This window comes from Microtus pennsylvanicus, chromosome 8 (assembly GCF_037038515.1).
Source record: "Microtus pennsylvanicus isolate mMicPen1 chromosome 8, mMicPen1.hap1, whole genome shotgun sequence".
In the NCBI taxonomy this organism is placed as follows: domain Eukaryota; kingdom Metazoa; phylum Chordata; class Mammalia; order Rodentia; family Cricetidae; genus Microtus; species Microtus pennsylvanicus.
Window position 1 is genome coordinate 95,697,720 of NC_134586.1, and position 22,025 is coordinate 95,719,744.

Below are 22,025 nucleotides of genomic sequence, written 5' to 3' on the forward strand. Positions count from 1 at the left end.
CTCGAACTCACAGAGATCCACCTGTCTCTGCCTCCCAAGGGTTGGGATTGAAGGTGAGTTCAAAACTACACCAGGCTGAAAACCTTTCTTCTAAAACAAAACGAAACAAAAATTTAAATAACTTTTTAAAATGTGTGAAACATGGCCTTGTGAACCCTGACAAACATGAATTCTTGTTTGTTAGTTCTCCAGCCACAGAACCCATCAAGCACTGACAGGCAGCCTGGCCCATTTTGCTCAGTTTCCTTCCTGTGGGCTGCTCTGATTTCCAGTGAGAAGGAGGCCTTTACTCCAAAATTTCAAAGTATTTCAAGATGTCAACAGGAGCACTAACTCGGCTCTCAAGCAGGGATCCCCAGAAAGATGACAGACCACACACTCAGAAGTCAGGCTGGTGGCTCCTATCATTTCTTAACTAAAGCCATGGGATCTTTCCTTGTCTCTTTCCCAGTCTCAAAAGCATTCCCGTGTAGGAGCAGAATGAAAAGTAAATTTGTATTATCTCAGTTTCATTGTGGCTATGGTCGTATATCCAGAGGAAGACTGCACTGATTGTCACTGGGCCATAAAACCTGTGGAAGAATAAAACAACAAAACAACAAACAAAAAACATCAGGAGGCCAGGGTGTTGATCTAATTCTGTTCCCAGGAGATACGAGGCCTCTAGAAAGCCTTCCAACTCCAAAGTTCTCTTTCCTTCACGGGCTTAAAAATGAGCATAGTAAAATGTTTTTAAACAGGCTTAGCACACATTGAAGTGAGATTCTCAAGGAGTGGGACAGTATGAGACCGGGAGGGTCTGGGCACCGGCCACCTTATTAGGTTGGCAAAGTTGCCAGAGCCTGGCCAAGCCTTCCCTGGTCTCTGACTGCGCACAGTGATGACAACAGAGAGGTACAAAGCTCAAACTCCATGTCTGTCTGTCTGTCTGTTCGAACCGTAGCTTGGACACCGGTGTGCCGAGCCATTCTTTTTAATCCGCGGAGAAATTCTGCATCACGGGTGGTATTTTAAAATTGAACATGGGAAAGGGCACAGAGGGGTGTAAAACTTGCCCATGGGTCACACGGCTGATCAGTGATGCTATCCAGGCATACCCCCACAAAGAACCACCTTTTTCCATCAACACATGCTTTTCTGGATAGAGCCGAGTGGAAGAGGGTTTCAAGTCTGATGCTACTCTGGAACTCCCTTCAGGGGCGTGTCCTCTCAGCTCTGGAGGTTCCCAGGAAGGAGGTTCACCGGGCAGCTAGCCCAGGCTCTGGGCAGTGAGAGGGAGGGAGCCCAGGCCACCGCGAGACAGTGATGGAGACCAGCAGCCCGAGGCCCCCAAGGCCCAGCCCCAGCGCAGGGTTGAGTCTGGACGCACGGCTGGGCGTGGACACGCGCCTCTGGGCGAAGGTATTGTTCACCGCGCTCTACTCTCTCATCTTCGCGCTGGGCACGGCGGGCAATGCGCTGTCCGTGCACGTGGTGCTGAAGGCACGGGCGGGTCGTCCCGGACGCCTGCGCTACCACGTGCTCAGCCTGGCGCTGTCGGCGCTGTTGCTGCTACTGGTCAGCGTTCCCATCGAACTCTACAACTTCGTGTGGTCCCACTACCCCTGGGTCTTCGGCGATCTGGGCTGTCGTGGCTACTACTTCGTGAGGGAGCTGTGCGCCTATGCCACGGTGCTGAGCGTAGCCAGCCTGAGCGCAGAGCGCTGCCTGGCTGTGTGCCAGCCGCTGCGCGCCCGCCGCCTGCTCACTCCGCGCCGCACCCGCCGCCTGCTGTCCCTGGTTTGGGTCGCCTCACTGGGCCTTGCCCTGCCCATGGCGGTGATCATGGGACAGAAGCACGAAGTGGAGGGGGCCAATGGGGAGCCCGAGCCCGCCTCGCGTGTGTGCACGGTAATGGTGAGCCGCGCCACACTCCAGGTCTTCATCCAGGTAAGGGGGACCCACATTTGAAGGGGATAACCTACTCCCTAAAGTTGTCCTCTGTCCTACACACACACACACACACACACACACACACACACACACCTTTTTTTTTTCTTCAAGGAACCATAAGGTGAGCCCGTGAAATGCACATTTTTTGTCCCATTAGACTCTGCACCTATTCCACTCCAAACCATGTAGCTCTGGAGTGGGCCTCTCAGAAATCGGGGGGGGGGGGGCGTTTTTCTGTTCCTGTCTTCTGGGAGCTGTTGGGGTTTCTGGCCTCACTTCCTGCCCCTTCCTGTCCCGTGAGAATCCCCCCTGCCCTGTCCTTGCACTGCTCTTTTCCCTAGTTCTGCCTGCCCCCCCCCTCTCTGGCATTTAGTTCAATAAGTCTTTCTTTGCTCCCTCCCTCCCCAACCCTTCTTAACCCCAGAAGTGAGCTATATTTTTGCCTCTGTCTGAAAGGGGAAGGCTCCCAAGACCTCTCCTCTCCTGCCCCCTCCCCTAGTCTGTGATCCACTCCCAGCGATTTGCAGTGCTATTTTTTGAAAGCAAGTCTTACCTTCCCAAGTACTTGGTCCAGTGGTCCTTGTAACCCAGGACCCTCTGAGATTTCCCTTCACTGTCCAAATGAGCCTGAGTGGAACACGCACTGATGTAGTGAGAGCCACCAACGCAGCCACTTCAGCATCCTTCCCAGACACACTGGTGTAGTGAGAGACAGTAACGCAGCCACTCCAGCATTCTTCCCAGACATCCAAAGGACCAAACACAGTGTGGCCAGCATCCCTTCACTGCCCAAGAGCATGCAGAGGATGCCAGCCAGTGAATCAGGACACATACGGGATTCGAGGGCTGCACAGACAGCTGGACCATCATCCCTCTGCACTGCATTGCTGGCCAGCTGTAGACTGTAATCTTGGGGGAACTGCTGAGATGTTCAGGTCCTTGTGTCCCAGAACGAAGAGTTGGACCAGGGGTACACTCGCAGGTTTATGGGGGGGGAAGCACTTCCAAGATTGGAGTGGACATAGAGCAGGGGAGAAGGGTTAGAAGCTCAAGGTCCCTCAACCAGGAGAGTGGAGTGGTGGCGACCTTTTATGGGTCAATTGCATAGCACCTGCCTTCTTCCACATTTGCAATTCATGGATTTTTCTATTGCATGCTTTGTCTCTTACATGTACCCATTGGTAAGGATCATTTGCCTTTCTCTGTTATTGGTTTCTCTCTCCCCACCCTATTCTCCTGCCTCAGTACAATGCTGCAGGCTTGACATAAGGTTCCCTCTGTTCCCCTTCACCACCCTGTGTGTGTCAGCTGGGTCTGGAGGGTAGGGAGAGAGGACACATGTGACCTTCCTTTTCACCCAAGAGGGATGGGGAGGAAGCATGAGAGGGGCCAACTGTTAAATTGTGCCCATGTTGAACCGTGTTCTATGGGGCTGCTTTATCCCTATCAGGTCCAAATTTTCCTCTAGGAGAAAAGAGAAGCAAATGCCAATAATGGTCTGTTTGGAATGGATTTGCTTTTAAAAGTTTAGCATTTAAAACATCGTGTCCATTTCTAGCACTGAGTTCAGCCACTATAGGGGAGGTAAGGGATGGAGGGAAGCTGAAGGGCTCTGCTCAAGATGCTGCTACAAGTAATACAGACACAAGAAGAAACTTCAGCCTACAGAAGGACAAGGGACAAGGATGGCAGGGAGCAATGGCACCCTGAGTCAGAATGAAGGGCGTGCTGGCTCCCAGGGAGACCTTCTTCTGTTCTTTGTCCCTGCTTTGGTCCTAATTCAGAAAGGGATGTTTGCCTGTCCATGGGCAGTATTCACATGCCCGAGTTTGCCTGAATGCCAAAATCATGGCGCCAGTATCATGAGATCATTAAATGTGACCCTGTGGAAGTGTAGGGATACAGCACAGCAGGTCCTCAGTCCGTGTCCTCCCAACTTTCTGTCCCCACTTATGCTCTAGAGGGCTGTTCTCCAGTTTTCCTTCTCACCGAAGCATCCAGTCTAGACCACTGTGCAGCCTTTGTGTCCCCCCCCATGCCTCATGAAATCTCCCCATAAACATATGGGTGATGGGTGGAGCCCCCAGGAGCTGCCCATGTGGCCTCTAGGACAATCACTGGGAGAATGAGTGGTGAGAGAGGACCCACAGGCCACCCCTCTGCTGTCTTTGCCCGGGGTATCTCCAAGGGTCCCACTTCGCTTTGAGTCCCCATGGTGCCCCGCATGGATTCTGTTTTGTCGCATGGCTCTGTGTGTCACTGCAGCTGCTCTTCCTGGACAAACTGAACCTCCGCTTGCCACAGCCTTCTGTGTGCCAACCTCCAAGACTGTGATTATGGACTGTGATCTTTAAAATGGATTCCCTTTATTTTTTAATCATATGTCTGTGTCTGGGTGTAAGGGTATGTCCACAATGAGTGCAGGTACCTGCAGAGACCAGAAGAAGACATCAGACTTCCTAAAGTCGGAATTACAGGTTGTTGTGACCTGCCCAACATGGATGTTGGGAACAGAACTCTGGTCCTCTGCCAGAGCAGCAAGTGTTCTGAACCACTGAACCAACTCTCCAGCCCATGAAATGTTACGTTTTTGTTTATATGTTTTTCGAGACAGGGTTTTTCTCCATAGCCCTGGCTTTCCTGGAACTTGTTCTGTAGAGTGGGCTGACCTTGAACTCACAGAGATTCACCTGCCTCTTCCTCCCGAGTGCTGGGATTAAAGGTGTGCACTGCCACGGCCTCGGCCTCCCTTGTGGGACTGTGGTTTTAAAATAAAGGTAACCAGCCAATGGGAGCCCTTTGAAGATCCTGTTCGAACAGAAAGACTGCGGAGTAGGCTGGGGCACTCAGAGGCCTGAAGACAGTGACTGAGGAGGTCGAGCATCTAATGATGTCTCTCTTTGGAATGAGTTTCTGCCTCCTATCCACAGGGAAGATGGGTTCTCTGTGGCCTTGGGTTTGTACTGTAGCGGCACAGTTCTGAGCCTTTCCTTAGCTTTACCTTCCAGGCCTTTCTGTCCCCGCTTCTGCTGGTGCAGATTCTGAGTTTGGGGCCAAGCTGATGGCCAGAGCCGCAGGCACTGCCCCCGTGACGCTTGGCATTACCTTCACAGGTGAATGTGCTGGTGTCCTTCGTGCTTCCCTTGGCACTCACCGCCTTCCTGAACGGCATCACTGTCAACCACCTGATGGCCCTCTACTCCCAGGTACCATCAGCCTCTGCCCCAGTCAACTCGATCCCCAGCCGCCTGGAGCTCTTGAGTGAGGAAGGCCTCCTGGGTGTCATCGCGTGGAGAAAGACCCTATCCCTGGGGGTCCAAGCCAGCCTGCTGAGACACAAGGATACCAGCCAGATCCGCAGCCTCCAGCACAGCGCCCAGGTTCTCAGTTAAGTACTCTATCACAACACTCCCCTGAGGGAGAGGAGCCTGGGGAACCAGGGCTGCCTCTATCAGTCCCTGGCGGAATGAGCTCGGCAAGCTATTTTCCTTCTCTAGGTCTCCTTTGCCCTGTTCCTCGGAGGAGCTGGACGTTCATCCATAGCATTCCCTCACAAACACATTGGGGTCATTAAAAGAAAGAAGTGGAGTTCTAAATGAAAGTACAGATCTGTCCAGGGAGTAGATCTGCCCAGGACACAGTTAGAGACCTGGCTCTGTCTCAGAAAGTGGGTGTGTGTGACAAGACCAGGCGGAGCTCCAGTGGAGGACTTCAGTCTGGCGATTGTGGACGCTCAGACTGGCTGGGTCCCCAAGCCCCATTTCCTCTCTAACACATCTGTTTACTTGCCTGCCTTTGGTAAGGATCGGGAACAATCTGGCCTTGTAAGGGACATTTTAAAAGGCACAGGAAAACAGGATCTCTCCGTGCAACCATCATGCCCTAGTTGAAATCTGGGCCCTAGCTGAATTCTGGAAGGATCTGATGAGATGGGCCTGTGCTCTCTGCAACATCACAGTCTCGTGGGAAAAGATGTTAAGAGCTGAGTGCACAGTGAGGTGATGATTGGCACAAAGTCAGCCGGCTGGGTATAGCTAGCCCTAAGTTGGGAGTGTGTTCCAGCATGCATCAGGCTTCAGTCTCCAGCTGCTGGGCGGAAGTTCCAAGAGCCAATGTCTAACAAATCTGTTCCCTTCACATTTCCTTAGTGTATGGACTAAATAGCGCTCCCAAACTTCAGAGTGTATGGCAATGATATGGGACATTGCAAAAAGCCAGAGCGTAGGGCCCAGCCAGGAGTTTCCAACCAACGAGGTCTTAAGTGGGGTGACGATTCTGTATTTGGACCAGGATACTAGTCAGTGCCGCCACCACTACTGCTGCTGCTGCTGCTGCTGGCTGTTGCTGCGGGGCCCACACTGGGTTATACATGGGTGGCTGCTCATGAGAGGAGGAGGAAAAGTTGTCAGAGTCCAGTGGGGAGGACTTTCACAGGTGGCAATAATGGAGACAAGGGAGAGAGAGAGTGAACAGTTGCTGGGAAAGAGCCCATTGAAAGCAAAGTGAGGAAGGATAAAAAAACTAAGAATGTTCTGGTCTCTGGCCTGATGATGGTACCACCATCCGTCCAGCCAGAAGGAGGAGTTCCGGGACGAGCTTTGCAGGGTACAAAAGGCATTTGCAGCATGTTGCCCAGGCACGCAGGTGGGACTATCTCGCTCGCTCTGAGTTGGGAGTGTATTTCAGCAGTCAATGGAAGATTCTGGAAGCATGTTGTGTCCAAGGACAGGGCAAGTTCATATCCAGGAAGAGGTCACGGGAATTGCTGTTGTCACCTTGGGCACCTTCCTCCCTGGACGATGATGTAACTGAGAACATGCTTACTTTCTGTCTGCTATGTCCCCTCTCTCTCTTCCACTGTCCCGCAGGAGCCATTGTGGCTGTGTATGTCATCTGCTGGCTGCCGTACCATGTCCGCAGGCTCATGTACTGCTACATCCCTGATGACGGGTGGACTGAGTAAGTGGACTGAGGCTGTCTGGTCGCTGAGCAGGGACTGTTGGGCAGGCTGGAGCAGGGCAATGGATCCTCAGCTGCTAAGGTTTCTGGATTTCTGACCTATAGTCTATTATTTGGTTCTGCTCAGGTTTTCAAAATCTTCCATGTGGAGGTGGGGAACAAGGCATTGTGAGGTCTTCTGTTTGTTTTTAAATTACTTTATTTCATGTGCACTGGTGTTTTAGCCTGCATATATATCTGTGTAAGGGCACTGGATACCCTGGAACTGGAGTTACAAACACTTGTGAGTTGCCATGTGGGTGCTGGGAACTGAACCCGGGTCCTCTGGAAGAGCAGTCAGTGCTGTTAACTGCTGAGCCATCTCTCCAGCACTGTTCATTTGTCTTCAGACCAAGTCTTGCTCTAATACCTCAACTGACCTAGTATTCTCTTAGTAGCCAAGCCCAACAATCCTCCCGCCTCAGTCTCCCAAGGACTGGAGTAAGAGGCTTATGTCATGCCTGTCGGGATCAGGGTACCCTCTGAAAACATCCCTGACCTGGTAAGGCCATGGGTATGACAGGCTTCATGGATAGTTGGGCTATAAGCATCTTGACACCAGAACAGACCAATGCTTCTAGCCCAGGAAGGGAGGTAAAGGCCATGTTATTACAAGGAGAAAGAAAGACACAACATAGTTTCGTGATCTAATAAAAACTGTGTGGAGAATAGGATGTGAACCCTCTTTTATTAAAGTTAGAGAAGAGAAAAATCATGGGTTAGAAATACAGCTCAGCTGGTAGAGTTATTGCCTAGCAACCACAAAGCCCTAAGTTACGGTTTCTGTTGCTATGAAGACACCAGGACCATGGCGACTCTTATAAAGAAAAACACTTAATTGGGGCTGGCTTACAGTTCAGAAGTTTAGTTCGTTATCATTGTGTTTGGAGGCATGGTGGTGTGCAGGTAGACATGGTGCTGGGAAAGGAGCTGAGAGTGGTAAAGATAAAGAGAGCTTCATCTTTCTCTGCAGGTGACAGGAAGTGAACTGGGGTACTAGGTGTGGCCTGAGCAGATATGAGACCTCAAAGCCCACCCCCGCAGGCCAACAAGGACATGTCTATTGCAACAAAGCCACAGGTCCTAATAGTGCTAATCCCTATGAGCCTAGGAGGGCCGATTACATTCAAACATCACAAGGAGCATATGCCAAGCTCTTACCACTGCCGAGGAGTTCTGCCACAGGGAGCACAACTTCTGAAAAACTAACCAAAAACTTCCCTCGTGAGTAAAGCCACATCTCCTTGACCATACCACGAAGTGAAGGGTTCCCAGCATCTCACTGACCTCGGCGGATAGCCTCTGTCCTCAGGGGAGCCATCTGCCACATAGGTGGTCAATAATCATAAGCAGGGATTATCACCACAGAGCCTGGCTGAACTGCCCCAGGGGATGGCAGCGATAGGAATTTGTACTCTCCGCACTGAGTGTCCCATCAGCAGAAAGACCTTCCTTGCTGACCTGGCACTATGGATGGGACAGGAACTCTACAGCAGGACTCGCAGGCACTGTGAGGATGTGACAGTCTCTAACTAGACTCCTGGGTTTCCCTTCCAGCACACTCTACAATTTCTATCACTACTTCTACATGGCGACCAACACGCTCTTCTACGTCAGCTCGGCAGTGACCCCGGTTCTCTACAACGCTGTGTCTTCCTCCTTCAGGAAGCTCTTCCTGGAATCCCTCAGCTCTCCGTGTGGTGAACAGCACTCCCTGGTGCCCTTACCCCAAGAAGCCCCAGAGTCACCCCCTAGTACATACAGTTTCCGGCTTTGGGGATCGCCAAGAAACCCCAGCCTGGGTGAAATACAAGTATGAAGAGAATAACAATGACTGCCTGGGACATGCTCATCAGACAAGCCACGCCATCACTAACAATCCAGGTGGACCTCCTGACCCAGCTCAGTCATTGAGCAGTGCCTACTGCAGGCAAGCCACATAACACCCACTACCCTCAGCTTCCCACCTGTGCTACGGAGTTAAATAGGAACCATTGCCTAGTGATGAAGGTGTCCAGTGCCAGGCCTGGTACATAGCCAATACTCAATAAATTTAGCTGGTGCTAAACTTTTTTTCTCTCTCTCTCTGTATGTATATATGTGTGCGTGTGTGTTGGCGTGTGCGTGTGAACACACATGTGTATGTGCATTCATGTTTGTGTATCTTATGTGGTCTTGTGTGTCCATGTGCTCATGTATGTAGAGGCCAGAGATCAACCATTGTCTTAGGGTTTCTATTGCTGTGAAGAGACACCATGATCATGGCAACTCTTAGAAAGGACAGCATTTAATTGGGGCTGGCTTACAGTTCAGAGGTTTAGTCCATTATCATCATGGTGGGAAGCATGGCGGTATGCAGGCAGACATGGTGCTGGAGAGGTAGCTGAGAGTTCTACATCTGGATCATCAGGCAGCAGGAAGAGAGTGACGCTGGGCCTGACTCGAGCATTTGAAACCTCAAAACCCACCCCCCAGTGACACACTTCCTCCAACAAGGTCATATGTCCTAATCCTTTCAAATAATGCCATTTTCATTCAAACCACCACAAGCATCCACCTTGTTTTTGAGACATAGTCTCTTCCAGGACTTGAATTCACCAAACATGTTAGACTAGCCGAACAGAGTCCAAGTGTCCTTTCGCTGTCTCCCTGGCACTAGGATTCTAAGTGTATGCCACTACCACACCCATGCATGTTTAAAAAGCATGGATTATGGTATTTGTTTTAGGATTTCTTTCTCTTTTTCTCAAGACAAGGTATCTCTGTGTAGCTTTGGAGCAAACTAGACCAGCGCCCCCCACCTTGCTTCTTCAGTTTCTGGCAGACAATCCTTAATGTTCTGTGCTTGAAGATCTCTCACTCCTGCCTGGACCTCCTTGTCCCATGATCTGGGCATGCTTGTGTTCCTCAGGAGGCATGCCACTTAGGGCTACCTTCACTCTAGGACAGTGGTTCTCAACTTTCCTAATGCTCAAACCCATTAATACAGTTCCTCATGTTGTGGTGACTCCCAACCATAAAATTATTTTCATTGCTACTTCGTAGCTGTAATTTTGTTATTGTTATGAATCATACTGTAAAGATCTGTGTCTTCTGACAGTCTTAGGTGACCCCTGTGAAAGGGCTGCTCTAGTGTAATCTTAACCAGTTTCCATAGTAAGGATCCATTTCCAAATGAGGCCAGAATCCTGAGATGTTGAGGGTTAGGACCAAAAAGTCGTTGCGGGGTCCAATACCTCTTGTGAAGATTACAAAAACCCCCACCTGGGAGGGCAGGCAGGCCTGCACCTCTGGATAAAGGTTTCTGTTGAACAGGGACAGGCACAAGCATGACCCCAGTCTCCAGAAAGAATACAAGAGCTTGCCAGAGTTTAATGAAGAAAGAGAGAAACTGGGGCAGTGTATTTGGGGAATGACAAATTCACTCACAGGATCCTTGTTTCTTCCCTGAACACAAAGGCCTTTCCAACTGCTTTGCCCATTAAGATGCTAATCTTTTCTGCTCTGGGACATCTGCCCAGACAAGCAGATTGAAAAAGAAATGAGATCAGTTGTTGCTGGAGGCCGCCTTGGTTCATGGTCCTCCCTCAAATAAAAGCTGTCTGTGGAAGCTGAAGACAGGTCGAATGTTTTCAGTGCAAATTTCTGAATGAAAAGAGATTAATAAACTCGGATCCCCAGGCACTTCACAAAAGGTGTAAAATCCAGTGGGTTTGGTACCGACTTGTGTTTGTTATAGACTCATGTCCAATATGCAGCCCAAGTGGGCTTCCAGTGAAAAGATATGGGACCAATACATTTATCCAATACAGAGCGAGAAGCCGACAGTACCTTCCACTCTGTGAAGTGGCAGGAGTAGGTTAAGACGGGAAGCCACCAAATGTTGACAGGTATGTTACTCTGCTCGAAGGTCTACTCTTTCCTCACCTAACACCAGTGCAGTCTTAGGTCACTTATTCTCTTTGTTAAAATGGTCCCAATGACATCTACTTCAGAGTACTGCTGCATTAATAGGATGGCATAATGGTTAGCCGAGACTCAGCGGTGTTTGCTGACCTTGGGATTTACTCTTTGGCTAACACATGTCCTGGGGAGCTGAGTCCAAGGATCCTGGTTTCTGTCATTGTTCTCCACACCCCAAGACAGGATTCTGTAAGAACCCCAACTTACCTACTCTTACAAACTCCAAGTCTCCAGTATCTCTCATCTCTCATCATGATATTCTCTACACTGATGAAAGCATTTGGGTAGCCTTTCTCTTTAGGGACCACACGTATCAGAAAGGCCTGTGCGAGCCCAGATGACGAGAAACAGAGAATGAAGCTCTAAAGTCAGGAGCTAGAGCAGTGGTCCTCAACTGGTGGGTCATGACCCCTTTGGGGAAATCAAATGATCCTTTCACAGGGTTGCAGATATCCTGCATATCAAGTGCTTACATTACAATTCATAACAGTAGCAAAATTACAGTTATGAAGTAGCAACAAAAATAATTTTATGGCTGAGGGTCACCACAACGTGAGGGACTGACTATATTAAAGGGTTGCAGCCTTAGGAAAATTGAGAACCACTAAGGTAGAGAATTCTGGGTCACCATGTATGAACATGTCACTTACTCATGAAGACCCATCAAGCATATAAGCACCAGGCCCTGGTGACCCCAGGTGAGTTGAACTCAGGTCATGGTGAAGTTTGTGTTTGTGATGGAGCATTACATAGGGGTTTAAGGGCATTCTAGCTGGTTAGATTTGAACCCGAGGATAACTTATCCTGGCTTAGGATAATTAAGGGTCTCAACCAGCTGCGTATCCTGGCAAGGATTCTTCTGGATCTTGGAGTGCTCCCTAAGTGAAGAAATTGGACATATAACAGTTGGTTGTGTTGGAGATGTCAGAGACACTTGAGTGTGGCTTCTGTACAAAATGACATGTGGCCAAGAGTCTATGACACCACCTCTCCTATCAGAATGTTGGTAGAATGTGAAGAACTCAAGACATCAGGAAAAACCATGTGGTGGAGACTAAAAACCTTAGAACCTCACTAACTCCACAGCTACTAAAGATTTTTTAACTAATAGTTGGCACATGCTCCATTACTGATATAGCAAACTAAGTCTTCCAGTTCAGAACAAGTGGAGGGGTTCAGTTGGTAGAGTGCTTTACCCAGCATGCAGGAAGCATGGGTTTGGTCCCCAGCATCTTATTACATAGGCATGATGGTACATATAATTCCAACTCCCAGAGGCATAGGCAGGGGGATTACTGTAAATTCATGGTCAGCCTGAACAACCTAGTAAATTCAAGGCTGACTAGAGCTACATAGAGAAACCCTATCTCTAAACCAAAACAAAAATCAGAAGAAGTTGGGGCTATTTGGTTTCTTGGTGCTAGAATGTAGATGGGAGATTTTCTCGTGGCACCTCTGCCCCCTTATTTGTTCCTTCTTTAGGAGAGTTCAGAGAGAAGCTGGTAGGAATATTAACCTAAAAGAGCAGATTTCAATCCTGCCTAGCAAAGAGACCAGGAGCAGTATGTAGCAACCAGCCCTGCCCCTGGGAAAGAGGTAGTTTCCCAAATGGACAAAGAGCAAAGTCAAGGGGAAGCTTTGCCAATTAGAGAAACTGAACTGGTCAGACTTTTCTTTAATCTATGACTCCAGAGAATGACCCCAGGCACAGGAGCCTGGGGAAGGGTGCAGAGCATGCTGCACATGGGGCTGGGACACACTCCCGAAGGTGACTGTGATCAGTTGTTGGTGACATGGCTTTCATATTTCACAAGGAAGCAGGGTGCCTCCACACCGGAAGCAAAGCGTTACAAAGGAAGAAGTTGGGACCAAAAGATCTTGGAAGCAAGATGGTGATGGAGGAACATACAGCAAGGACATGGAGTCATGGTTCATTGATACACTTGGAAGCTCTTCTGGAAGAGGAGAGGAAAATAGAGAAACAAGACCTGGGAGACATGGAAGAACAGTAGTGATAATAAGAAACCACAGGATTTTCTGAGTGAGAAGAGCAGGGACTTGGTAGGAAGTTTTAAAATGACCTGTATTTTTATTAATAATAATAATAATGACACAGATTAATGGAGTTCGGTACAATGATTCTTTTCCTATGTGTGAGAGTTGTATGCACACTATGTGAGTGCAGTACCCAAGGATTCCAGAAGAGGGCATCATCTCCCGGAATGGGAGCTATAAACAGTTATGACTAGCCATGCAGTGTTAAACCTGGGTCCTCCAGAAGAGCAGCATGTGCTCCTAACCACTGGGGTGTCTCTCCAGCCCCTGCTGTGATATTTCAACCACTTATACAACATACACTGGTCAGTTTGGGGTAATTAGCATTCCGCTCCATCACTGTTTTTAGACTTCGGGCTTCTCTGTTCTAGATCTTTATAATGACACTTTATGTGATTGTATTTGTTACAGCTATCCTCCATGAGTTGGGGGGGGGGCACCATCGACCCCTCTCCTTTCTGCCTTCCCCACTCTCATTTTTTCCAGCCTCTGGACATGACTTCTTCCCATTCTGGATGACTTTCTTCGGCTTCCACGTACAACAGAACATAGTGGTGCTTGTCTTTCTGTGCCTGATCTACTGAAATGTTTGTTTGTTTGCTTGTTTGCTTATTTTTGCAGCACTGGGGAATAAAGCCAGGGACTTGTGCATACTGGGCAAGCAAAACCATCAGAGTTACATCCTCAGCCTTTCTGGGCATTTTAATATGAGAAATGATAGGAAAATCTGTGAAACACAAGAAGGGGCATTACTGAACACATGAAACTTCCTTTTACAAAAAAAATCACAAAATTCCATACAAGCATTATTATTATTATTTTTTTTGAGACAGGTTTTCTCTGTGTAGCTCTAGCTGTCCTGGAACTTATTGTGTAGACCAGGCTGGCCTCAAACTCAGAGATCTGCCTGTCTCTGCCACCAGAGTGCTGGGATTAAAGTTGTTCTCCACATTCTGGATAATCCTGGAAAGGCAACTGAAAGATGAACCAACTCTAAGGAAAGCCCAGGGCAGAGAGAGGCAGACAGATGTAAACAGAGATCAAGTCCAGGCTGAGGTGCAAGACTGAGAGCCAGACAGATGTGGACAGAGATTAAGGCTGGGGTGCAAGGCTAAAAGCCAGACAGATGTGGACAGATCAAGTCTGGGCTGTGATGTAAGACTGAGAGCCAGACAGATGTAGACAGATCAAGTCTGGGCTAGGGTGCAAAACTGACCTATACTGTGCCTCCTTGTGTGACTTTTTCTATGCAGGAGGAGAAGTTAAGATTTGCCAAGCACTTAGAACAGGGTGGGAACGTGTTATATAAATGGAAAGTAATAAATAGGTATTCCGTTAGATATGTGGAAATGAACACACTTCATTTGCCTGGCACATAAAATCGGCAGGTCCCAAACATGGGGCTCATCTCTCTTGCCTCAAGGAGTCCAAGACAAGCAAATAGACAGACACTGGCAAGACAGATGTCTGGGAAAAAAACTCAGGAAATTTTAAAAAGTACTCCAACTGCGAAGGAAACACAAGGTCATATTAAGGACATTAAAACCGGCATTGAGTCTTTCGAGAGAAAGGAGACAGGCAAGGCAGGAAGCGTAACAGAGAAGATTATCAATGGCCAGGAGCACTTGAGAAAGCAGAAGGAGGACGGTGACGGTCTGGCCTTCACCAGGACTGTGAAGGTAATTCTACAGAAACAACGTGAAAGTGGGCAGCTTCCCTGGGAGGCAGGCTCCACGGCCTCCACAGTTCCACAGCTGGGGAGCTATGGTTATAAACTACCTCCTTGAGTGTGAAAGGCTAAGGACAGTCAGTGAGCCGCAGCAGGTGGACCCACGACAGAAACGGCCAGGGCTGCCATCTTGCTAAGTCGGATGGTCCACACTACCAACCTGGTAGGAGCTAGAATCACACGGTTAACACTGTCAAATTCTAGGCGCATCTGCGAGGAGGATCCTACACTGGATTAGGCGAGGCCAGACTATCCACCCTAAATGTGAATGACAGATTCTAGGGGCTGGGGTTCCGTACTGAAAGGAAAGACAGGAGCTGGCTGAGCACTGTCATTCCTCTCTCTCTGGTTCCTGACTGCGAATGTCATGTGACCAGCCGCCTCATGCATCTGCCACCACGCCTTCTCCATGATAGCCCACATCTTCAAACCATGAGCCCTGTAAACCCTGCCTTCCTTAAGTGGCTTCTGTTGGGTCTTTTCTATAGCAACAAGCAGAGCAGGTAACACACCAAGTTTCTCGACTTCGCGAGACGCTTGATATGGGAGCAAACAATCAGAATTGAATCTGTGAGACCACAGAAACTGTGGCCCAACAATTAGGCTCTGTCCAAAGAGCAAGTGAATTCTGAGATCTCTGAAGTTTTACCCAGGCGGGAGGTAGGGGTCAGGGTGGGCGTGTCCTTGGTTATAGGTTCTTGTCATAGAACACCATCAAGAGGAGGAAGATGGCTGTTTGTGGTCCTGGCTCCTTCCATTTCTTGGGGCCTCTCTCCTAACACAGCCACATCCTGGAGTCTCACACAGGTTTTAGAAGCATTGTCTAAAGGCAAACACTAAGCTGCAGTAAGCAGGAAAAACAAGAGCAAGCTTTTCACTAAGAATGTTCCATCTCCAAGAGATGACCTGTGTCAATCAGACTTCAGGGACAGGTCCTGTGGATTAGAGTGCCCCAGTTTCCAATGTTTCCTCTCCCTGATGGGCATGCTATGAACACCACCTTTAGTTTCTCCCTGCCTCCTAATTTTCCCTTCCCCACTGTCAGAGCCCTAACCTAGTTTACGGTATTTGCAGGGGAGGAGATGCTACATATAGCTTAGCATTTTCTACTCTCTCTACTCCAGGAGCCCAGCTGCTCTGTAGGGCTAGAAAAAGGAAAATCAGTTTTCTCCACAGCTGTCACTAGGTATCATCAGCCATTTGTATTTCTGACATTTCCTGCTGTATCTAGCCCGTAGCAGTGTTCCCGGGTCTGCAAAGCATTGTGGCCATTGTTACTCCCGGTAACCGCCAACAGAGGCACATAGTATTATTCTAGACCTGTAGTTGAGTTTTATGTTTTGGGTAAACATTGTCATCTCACTTTTTTTTTTCTGGTTTTAGCCTTGTTTAAGGTTTAACCTTGTTTAAATTGCTCCGTGAGATCCGGTTCACTCTACACATCCCCACACAGCTTCCCTCTCCTCCCACTCTCTGGCATTAATGGTGTTAATTTCTGCAGTTCCTGTTTCCGTATCTTGTTCAACTGCCTTCCCTACACACTTGAGGTGCCTGTGGAGGCTGAAAAGGCTCTCTTTTCTCTAATTCAGTGGCTCTCAACCTTCTTCATGCTGTGACCCTCCAGTACAGCCCCTCACATTGTGGTGACCCCACAACCATAAAATTATTTTTGTTGCTACTTCATAACTGTAATTTTGCTACTGTCATAAATCATAATGTAAATATCCGATATTGAGGTTAGCTGATACTGGACCCCTGTGAAGGGTTGTTCAACCCCCCCCTCTAGGGTTCAAACTCCTGCTCTCATTTGCTTTGTGTTTGGTTTTCTATCATAGCAAAGGCGAAATAACTAACACAGTCAATCCTCACCTTCCACCTTGAGACGGGGTCTTCCATTGTCCCTACTATGTACGTCAACCAGGAGCTTCAGGGGCTCTGTTCCCATCTCCCGTGTCCCTGAAGGATGTGTGCACCCACACCCAGCTTTACCTGAGTCCTGGGGTTCCGAACTCGCGTCCCCATGCTTGCACGGCAAGTACTGCACTCACTGAGCCATCTCCCCAGCCCTCTGTGGCACAGTTCATATTTTCTTTCCCAGAGTATACTGTCTCGCTATGAGATCTGAAGCAGGCAGTCCCAGGAAGACACTGGCTAAACTGTCTCCTTGAAACAACACCATCTGAACCCACCATACAAACCAGAAGTGCCTTATATATTTATTTATAAGACTGGAGCAGTCGAGAGTGTTAGTTTAAATTAACTAATAAAACAGGGGGAATGGGTTAGGGGCTGGCTATTTACAGGAGACGAACTAAATAAACTAGAGACCATCAGTTTTGTTCCAAATCAGGAATCATGACATTCACAAAGTGATTCTTTTATAAACATTGATCTAAATATGTTATACTTGTGTATTTTTTTTTCCATGGGGGAAAAAGTTGGCAGTAAATCTTTGGCATCAACTTGAACAGGTTTCTCCTTGGACCGTCACCATGCACAGTGCCCGTCCACCTCTAATGGGCCCAAGGATTGTGTTTTGAGTACGTTTTCAGCAACCTCAGTTTTCCGATAGCTGTGGGTCACTCCTAAAGCACTGTTGTCTATAGGGAGCTGGACAGCGGTTTGAATTGTGCTTCTGGTTCTTGTCACGGGGCTTGCACTCTTTGCATGTTCATCTTTCAAATGAGAACAGTCATTCAAGGAGTAATAGAAAGCGTACATAGAGACCGGCCGCCAGGGGGCGTCCTAATGCGTTGATATAACCGCCCACCAGTAGGGGAAACACACATCTGCTTGCTTCTCTCTAGTCCCACTTTCTCTGGGCAGGCCAGAGACTCTCTCTCTAAATGAACTAAGATGAATAAGAAAGCTCAGACTGTCTCACTGAAAAGTGAACTTCGAAAAATTATAAATCTGGTCCTTACTGGTTTGTTGGGGTTTAAGATTCTCTCTCTCTCTCTCTCTCTCTCTCTCTCTCTCTCTCTCTCTCTCTCTGTGTGTGTGTGTGTGTGTGCGCGCGCGCGAGCATGCACACAGGCCTGAGCACACACAAAGGTCAGAGGAGAGCACTGGGTCCCTCGGAGCTGGAATTACAGGCATTTGCAGAACACGTGGCTTGCAATCTATGTGCTGGGCTCCCAGCTCCAGTCCTCACGACTGCACAGCAAGCACACTTACACCGCTGAGCCATCGCTTGGGCCCTCTTCACTGTCTTGTACAAAACTTTGGTTTTCATTACTTTTTTTTTTTATCATGTAAGCAATTTGGTCCTCTTTCCTTCGGAAGGCAAATCCTCAGTTCACTGCGACAATCCTAATTCCCTCCCTAAAGTCCTTTGGTTTGTAAGAAAACTTCTTTTCCACTTTGCCCTTTCTAAGAGGTAGGGTATTTACCCTGTATTATTTTAAGAGTTCCATTTTTTTCTAAATTAAAGCAATTCATTTTATCATATTAAACTGGATGCCTTTGGGCTAGCTTCTGCAAAGAAAACTTGGAGGTGGTTAAATAATTCTTATTAAAGTGATCCACACCTTTGTCTAGTCTCCAGCCTTTACAGTTAAAACGTTCCTTTGCAATATTGCTCTGGAGGGAGTCGTGGGAAAGCTACTATGTGAAATCATAGTCACAGGTACTGTGACAAGATGACCCAGGCTTCTCTAGAGTAGGACAGGTTTGTCCGTGGAAGCATATGAGCGACAGTAGAGTTCAAATTTCATTCTTCATAAAACGAACTTCAAGATAGCCCAGGGCATGTGGACTGGCCCAGTCTTCCGTTTTCTTGCCATCAAGGACTTGTGGCTGTAGCTTTAAGTCATTATCTGCCACGGGACATTGTGACATGTGTCACAAGGGCCTCTGCATGACCGAGTTCACACAGCCTTTGGTCTGAAACCTTCACCAGCCTCAGTGGCAGGTGGGTCCTGACGACCACACACTCTCAGGAGCTCTTCCAGCCCCGCCCCCTCAGATGTGTCGTCCAGTGAGGAAAAAGAGCGGCCTGTCTTCCTTGGCGTTGGCTGTCTGGAACTCATCGCGCAGCCGGAACTGCCATTCATCCTCCAACTCCAGGCGGACCACGGTCTGGCGGAGTGAGTTCCGGTCTTGGCAGATCACACACAAGGTGGCTCCTTGAGAGAGCAATGACAGAGGCATGAAGAGAAAGGGGTTGAGTCCTTCCAAAGTACCCACTCACAGTAGCCAATGACTGGGTGGAAGTGCCAAGCACCCCGTGGCCTCTGGGATCCCACTCGCAATAACCAAGTGGCTGGGTGGAAGAGCCAGGAGCCCTATGGCCTCCGCTCCTGTCTAAGTGATTCCTAATCTCAACATCATTGACAATGGTAGGGATTAGGCAGGCTTGCTGGGAAGACAGTGTAGCGGGCAGAGAAGATGAACAGAACAGGAATGAAGGCGAGCAGAGATGGAGGCTTTCTGCCAGGTCAAACCATCTCAGCTCCAGCCCTGGGCTCTCAGGCCACTACTTATCTCAGGCCAACCGTTTCTCACTCAGGTGGGCCCCGGGCAGCTCGCACCTTTGCCACATGCCCCGCCATAGAAATTCTCCATCTGCATAGCGCCCAGCCTGCAGCAAATCACCCATCTGCCAGGCTCTGTTCACAGTCTTTTCTCCTCCCTCTCTACCTGTGTTCGGTCATCATTTGGGCCTGGATGTTTTAAGTAAGTTTACCATACTTAGCTAACCTGGGGCACATTGGGGCCCCCAGACCGCAAGCTAAACAAGGCTGTTAAACACTGTTCCCGAGGTAAGAGGTTTGGCCCTATTTTTGCTAATTAAATGATTGAGAGCAAGGAAAACAGACAAGGTACAAGCAATGCCAGCAAGGAACTAGAGCAGGCCTGGAGCCATAGGCAGACAAGTGCCTGTTTACAGGGTGTTTCCAGATTCAGCTACTAACAAGAAAAGGAGAAAGACTGGAGACAATGGAGGACATGGTGCTTTGTACCGCACAGAAGCCTCTAAGGGGCCCCGGGAACCAACATAAAGGACTGAGAAGGATAAGAAACAGAGAAATGAGAAACGCCTGCCACTCATGAAAAAGACAGGGGGGGTCTTTTCTCTACTGAACGGTCCCTGGGAATTCAGTCCCAGCTTTCTGCTACTCTGAGAGTTGAGGCCAATGTCCTATCATCGGAGACGCAGGGTGACAGTGGCCGAGGTCCGGGATAGAAGCATTACCTTTCAGAAAATGGAACTTCTTCAAGAAGCTGGCCCCCACGAAGGAGTCACAGAGGTACAGCAGGAGCCCACTGAACGCCACGCCAGAGCAGCTGATGTTTAGGGAGTGGGGCCTGGAACTCACATAACAAACAGAAATCTGGAAAAGAAGGAGCCAGGAGGGTCACCTTCCAGGAAGTACTCAGTCACACTTGGGACTAACAGCCAGCACATAGCACGTGCTGGGGCAAACTCAAGGTGGAGTTTGGGGAAGAGTTAGTCAAGATATCGCCAAATCATATCCTTTAAAAAAGTCAATTCTAGGAGGTTTGTTCCCACTCGTAAGTTGATTTGAAAATCAGTAAAGCCTTGACAAACTAACACGGTGCCCTCTGCCTCGGTTTTGGCAGAGGTCAAGTATGGATGAGCATCTGAGGTAAAGGGTGAGCACAGCCCGGCCTCAGTATCTACAGGTTCCATCCATGCCGTGGGACAATGATCTTTTGTCCTGTCACTTGTGTTATTTTTAATAAAACACTGCTTGGCCAGTAGCCAGGCAGGAAGTAGAGACAGGGCAACGAGAATTCTGGGAAGAGGAAAGCTCAGTCTGCAGTCGTGACCCAGCTACAGAAGATGCAAGATGTGACCGCCTTTCCGAAAAAGGTACCAAGCCACGTGGCTAATACAGACGAGAATTATGGGTAATATAAGATGTAAGAATTAATTAATAAGAAGCCTGAGCTACTAGGCCAATCAGTTTAGAATTAATGTAGACCTCTGTGTGTTTATTTGAGACTAACTGGCTGTGGGACCTAGTGGGACAGAAACCCCAGTCAATACATCCATACCCACAGATGCTGTCAACCACAGGTCTAAAATACCCGGAGAACTGAGTCTGTATTGAGTGTGCAACGTAGTACGGTTATGTACATAGCATCTACACTGCAATGGGTGTAAGCCAGCTAGAGGTAAATCCAAGTGTATAGGAGGGTTATATGAGCAATGCTAACACAAGGGACATGAGCGCATGTGAACTCCCAGTACCCACGGAGCCGCCGACCGACCTCCATAGATACCTGAGAGATGCTGTAATTATGATTCAAGATCGTGGTACTGGGCCACCTGTTCTATGGATTCCAAGCCAAGTTACCTGAGGTCCTAGGTTAAGGTAGCAGTCCACAGACAACACGGGGTGGCTGTGGTTCTTCAGGGACAGCGGGAAGAAGCGGTGGCTGTGGTACTGGAGGAACTTCTCCAGTAGGAGCTGAGCAGGAGCTGCCAAGAACGTGTGCTTACTGTCTGGGGCACAGATGTACTGGGATGGCACAATGGCCGCAGAGCTGTCAGATACCTGCCAGGAAGAGGGACAGGCCTCAGGCCTCTCAGTTGTCTCGGGTAAAATACAGCAGCACACGCGTGATGCCTTGAGCTCAGAACCCTGGCACCCATGTGAACGCCAGACATGGTCACGTGAATCTGTAACCCCAGGGCTGGGAGAGGGAAGGTCAGGCTGCATCCCTGTAGCTCACTGGCCAACCAGTCCAGCCGACTAATGAGTTCTGGGTTCAGTGACAGACGGCCTCTCAACGGGTAAGGTGGAGAGAAATAGTACAAGAGATCCAACAGCCACCTCCAATGTCTGGCTTCGCATGCATGCCGACACATGTGCAAGCATGCAAACACACATTTACATGCATGTGAGCATGCAAGCACGCACACACACACACCACCAAAGAAAGCCTGTGAAAACTGACTAATGAGATCACATTGATTTGTACACATTGATCATTCCATGGAGAAAATTTATCCAAAGAAAATCAAAGCACACGCAGGTCTTGGAAACTCTCCCACAGAGCCTGAGCTATAAAAGCAACTAGAGTATCTAGAGCATTGGTTCTCAGCCTGTGGGTCACGACCCTCTTGGCAAACCTCCTTCTCCAAAAATATTTACATTACACTTCACAACAGTAGCAAGATTACAGTCACAAAGTAGCAACGAAAATACTTTCATGGTTGGGGGTCACCACAGCATGAAGAACTGTATTAAAGAGTCACCTTGTTAGGAAGGTTGAGAACCACTGATCTATAAGTCGCCAGCTCCTCCCTGACCCCCAAATCCTTTTGTGTCCTCTCCCACAGCTCTTCCACTTTACTGTCTAGCCTTCACCCACA

The 22,025-nt window shown here is 48.7% G+C and overlaps 2 protein-coding genes across 2 annotated transcripts in view; one reads left to right on the forward strand and one right to left on the reverse strand.

The window, feature by feature from the left end:
* The first annotated feature begins 1,251 nt into the window (after window positions 1-1,251).
* Window positions 1,252-8,992, forward strand: Ntsr2 (neurotensin receptor 2). Its single transcript, XM_075984039.1, is given in 5 exon segments — window positions 1,252-1,929; window positions 5,046-5,319; window positions 6,801-6,891; window positions 8,488-8,656; window positions 8,658-8,992. Coding segments are annotated over 5 exon segments (1,374 nt in total). The 5' UTR covers window positions 1,252-1,305; the 3' UTR covers window positions 8,874-8,992.
* Window positions 8,993-16,916: 7,924 nt separating this feature from the next.
* The window catches only part of Greb1 (growth regulating estrogen receptor binding 1), a 126,324-nt gene continuing 121,215 nt past the window's right edge, over window positions 16,917-22,025 (reverse strand). The window contains exons 32-34 of the mRNA XM_075984040.1: window positions 21,004-21,204; window positions 19,875-20,013; window positions 16,917-18,804 (exon numbers count right to left, since the gene is read on the reverse strand). Coding sequence (XP_075840155.1) covers window positions 18,641-18,804; window positions 19,875-20,013; window positions 21,004-21,204 — 504 coding nt within the window. The 3' untranslated portion in view covers window positions 16,917-18,640. The remainder of the gene's footprint in view (window positions 18,805-19,874; window positions 20,014-21,003; window positions 21,205-22,025) is intronic.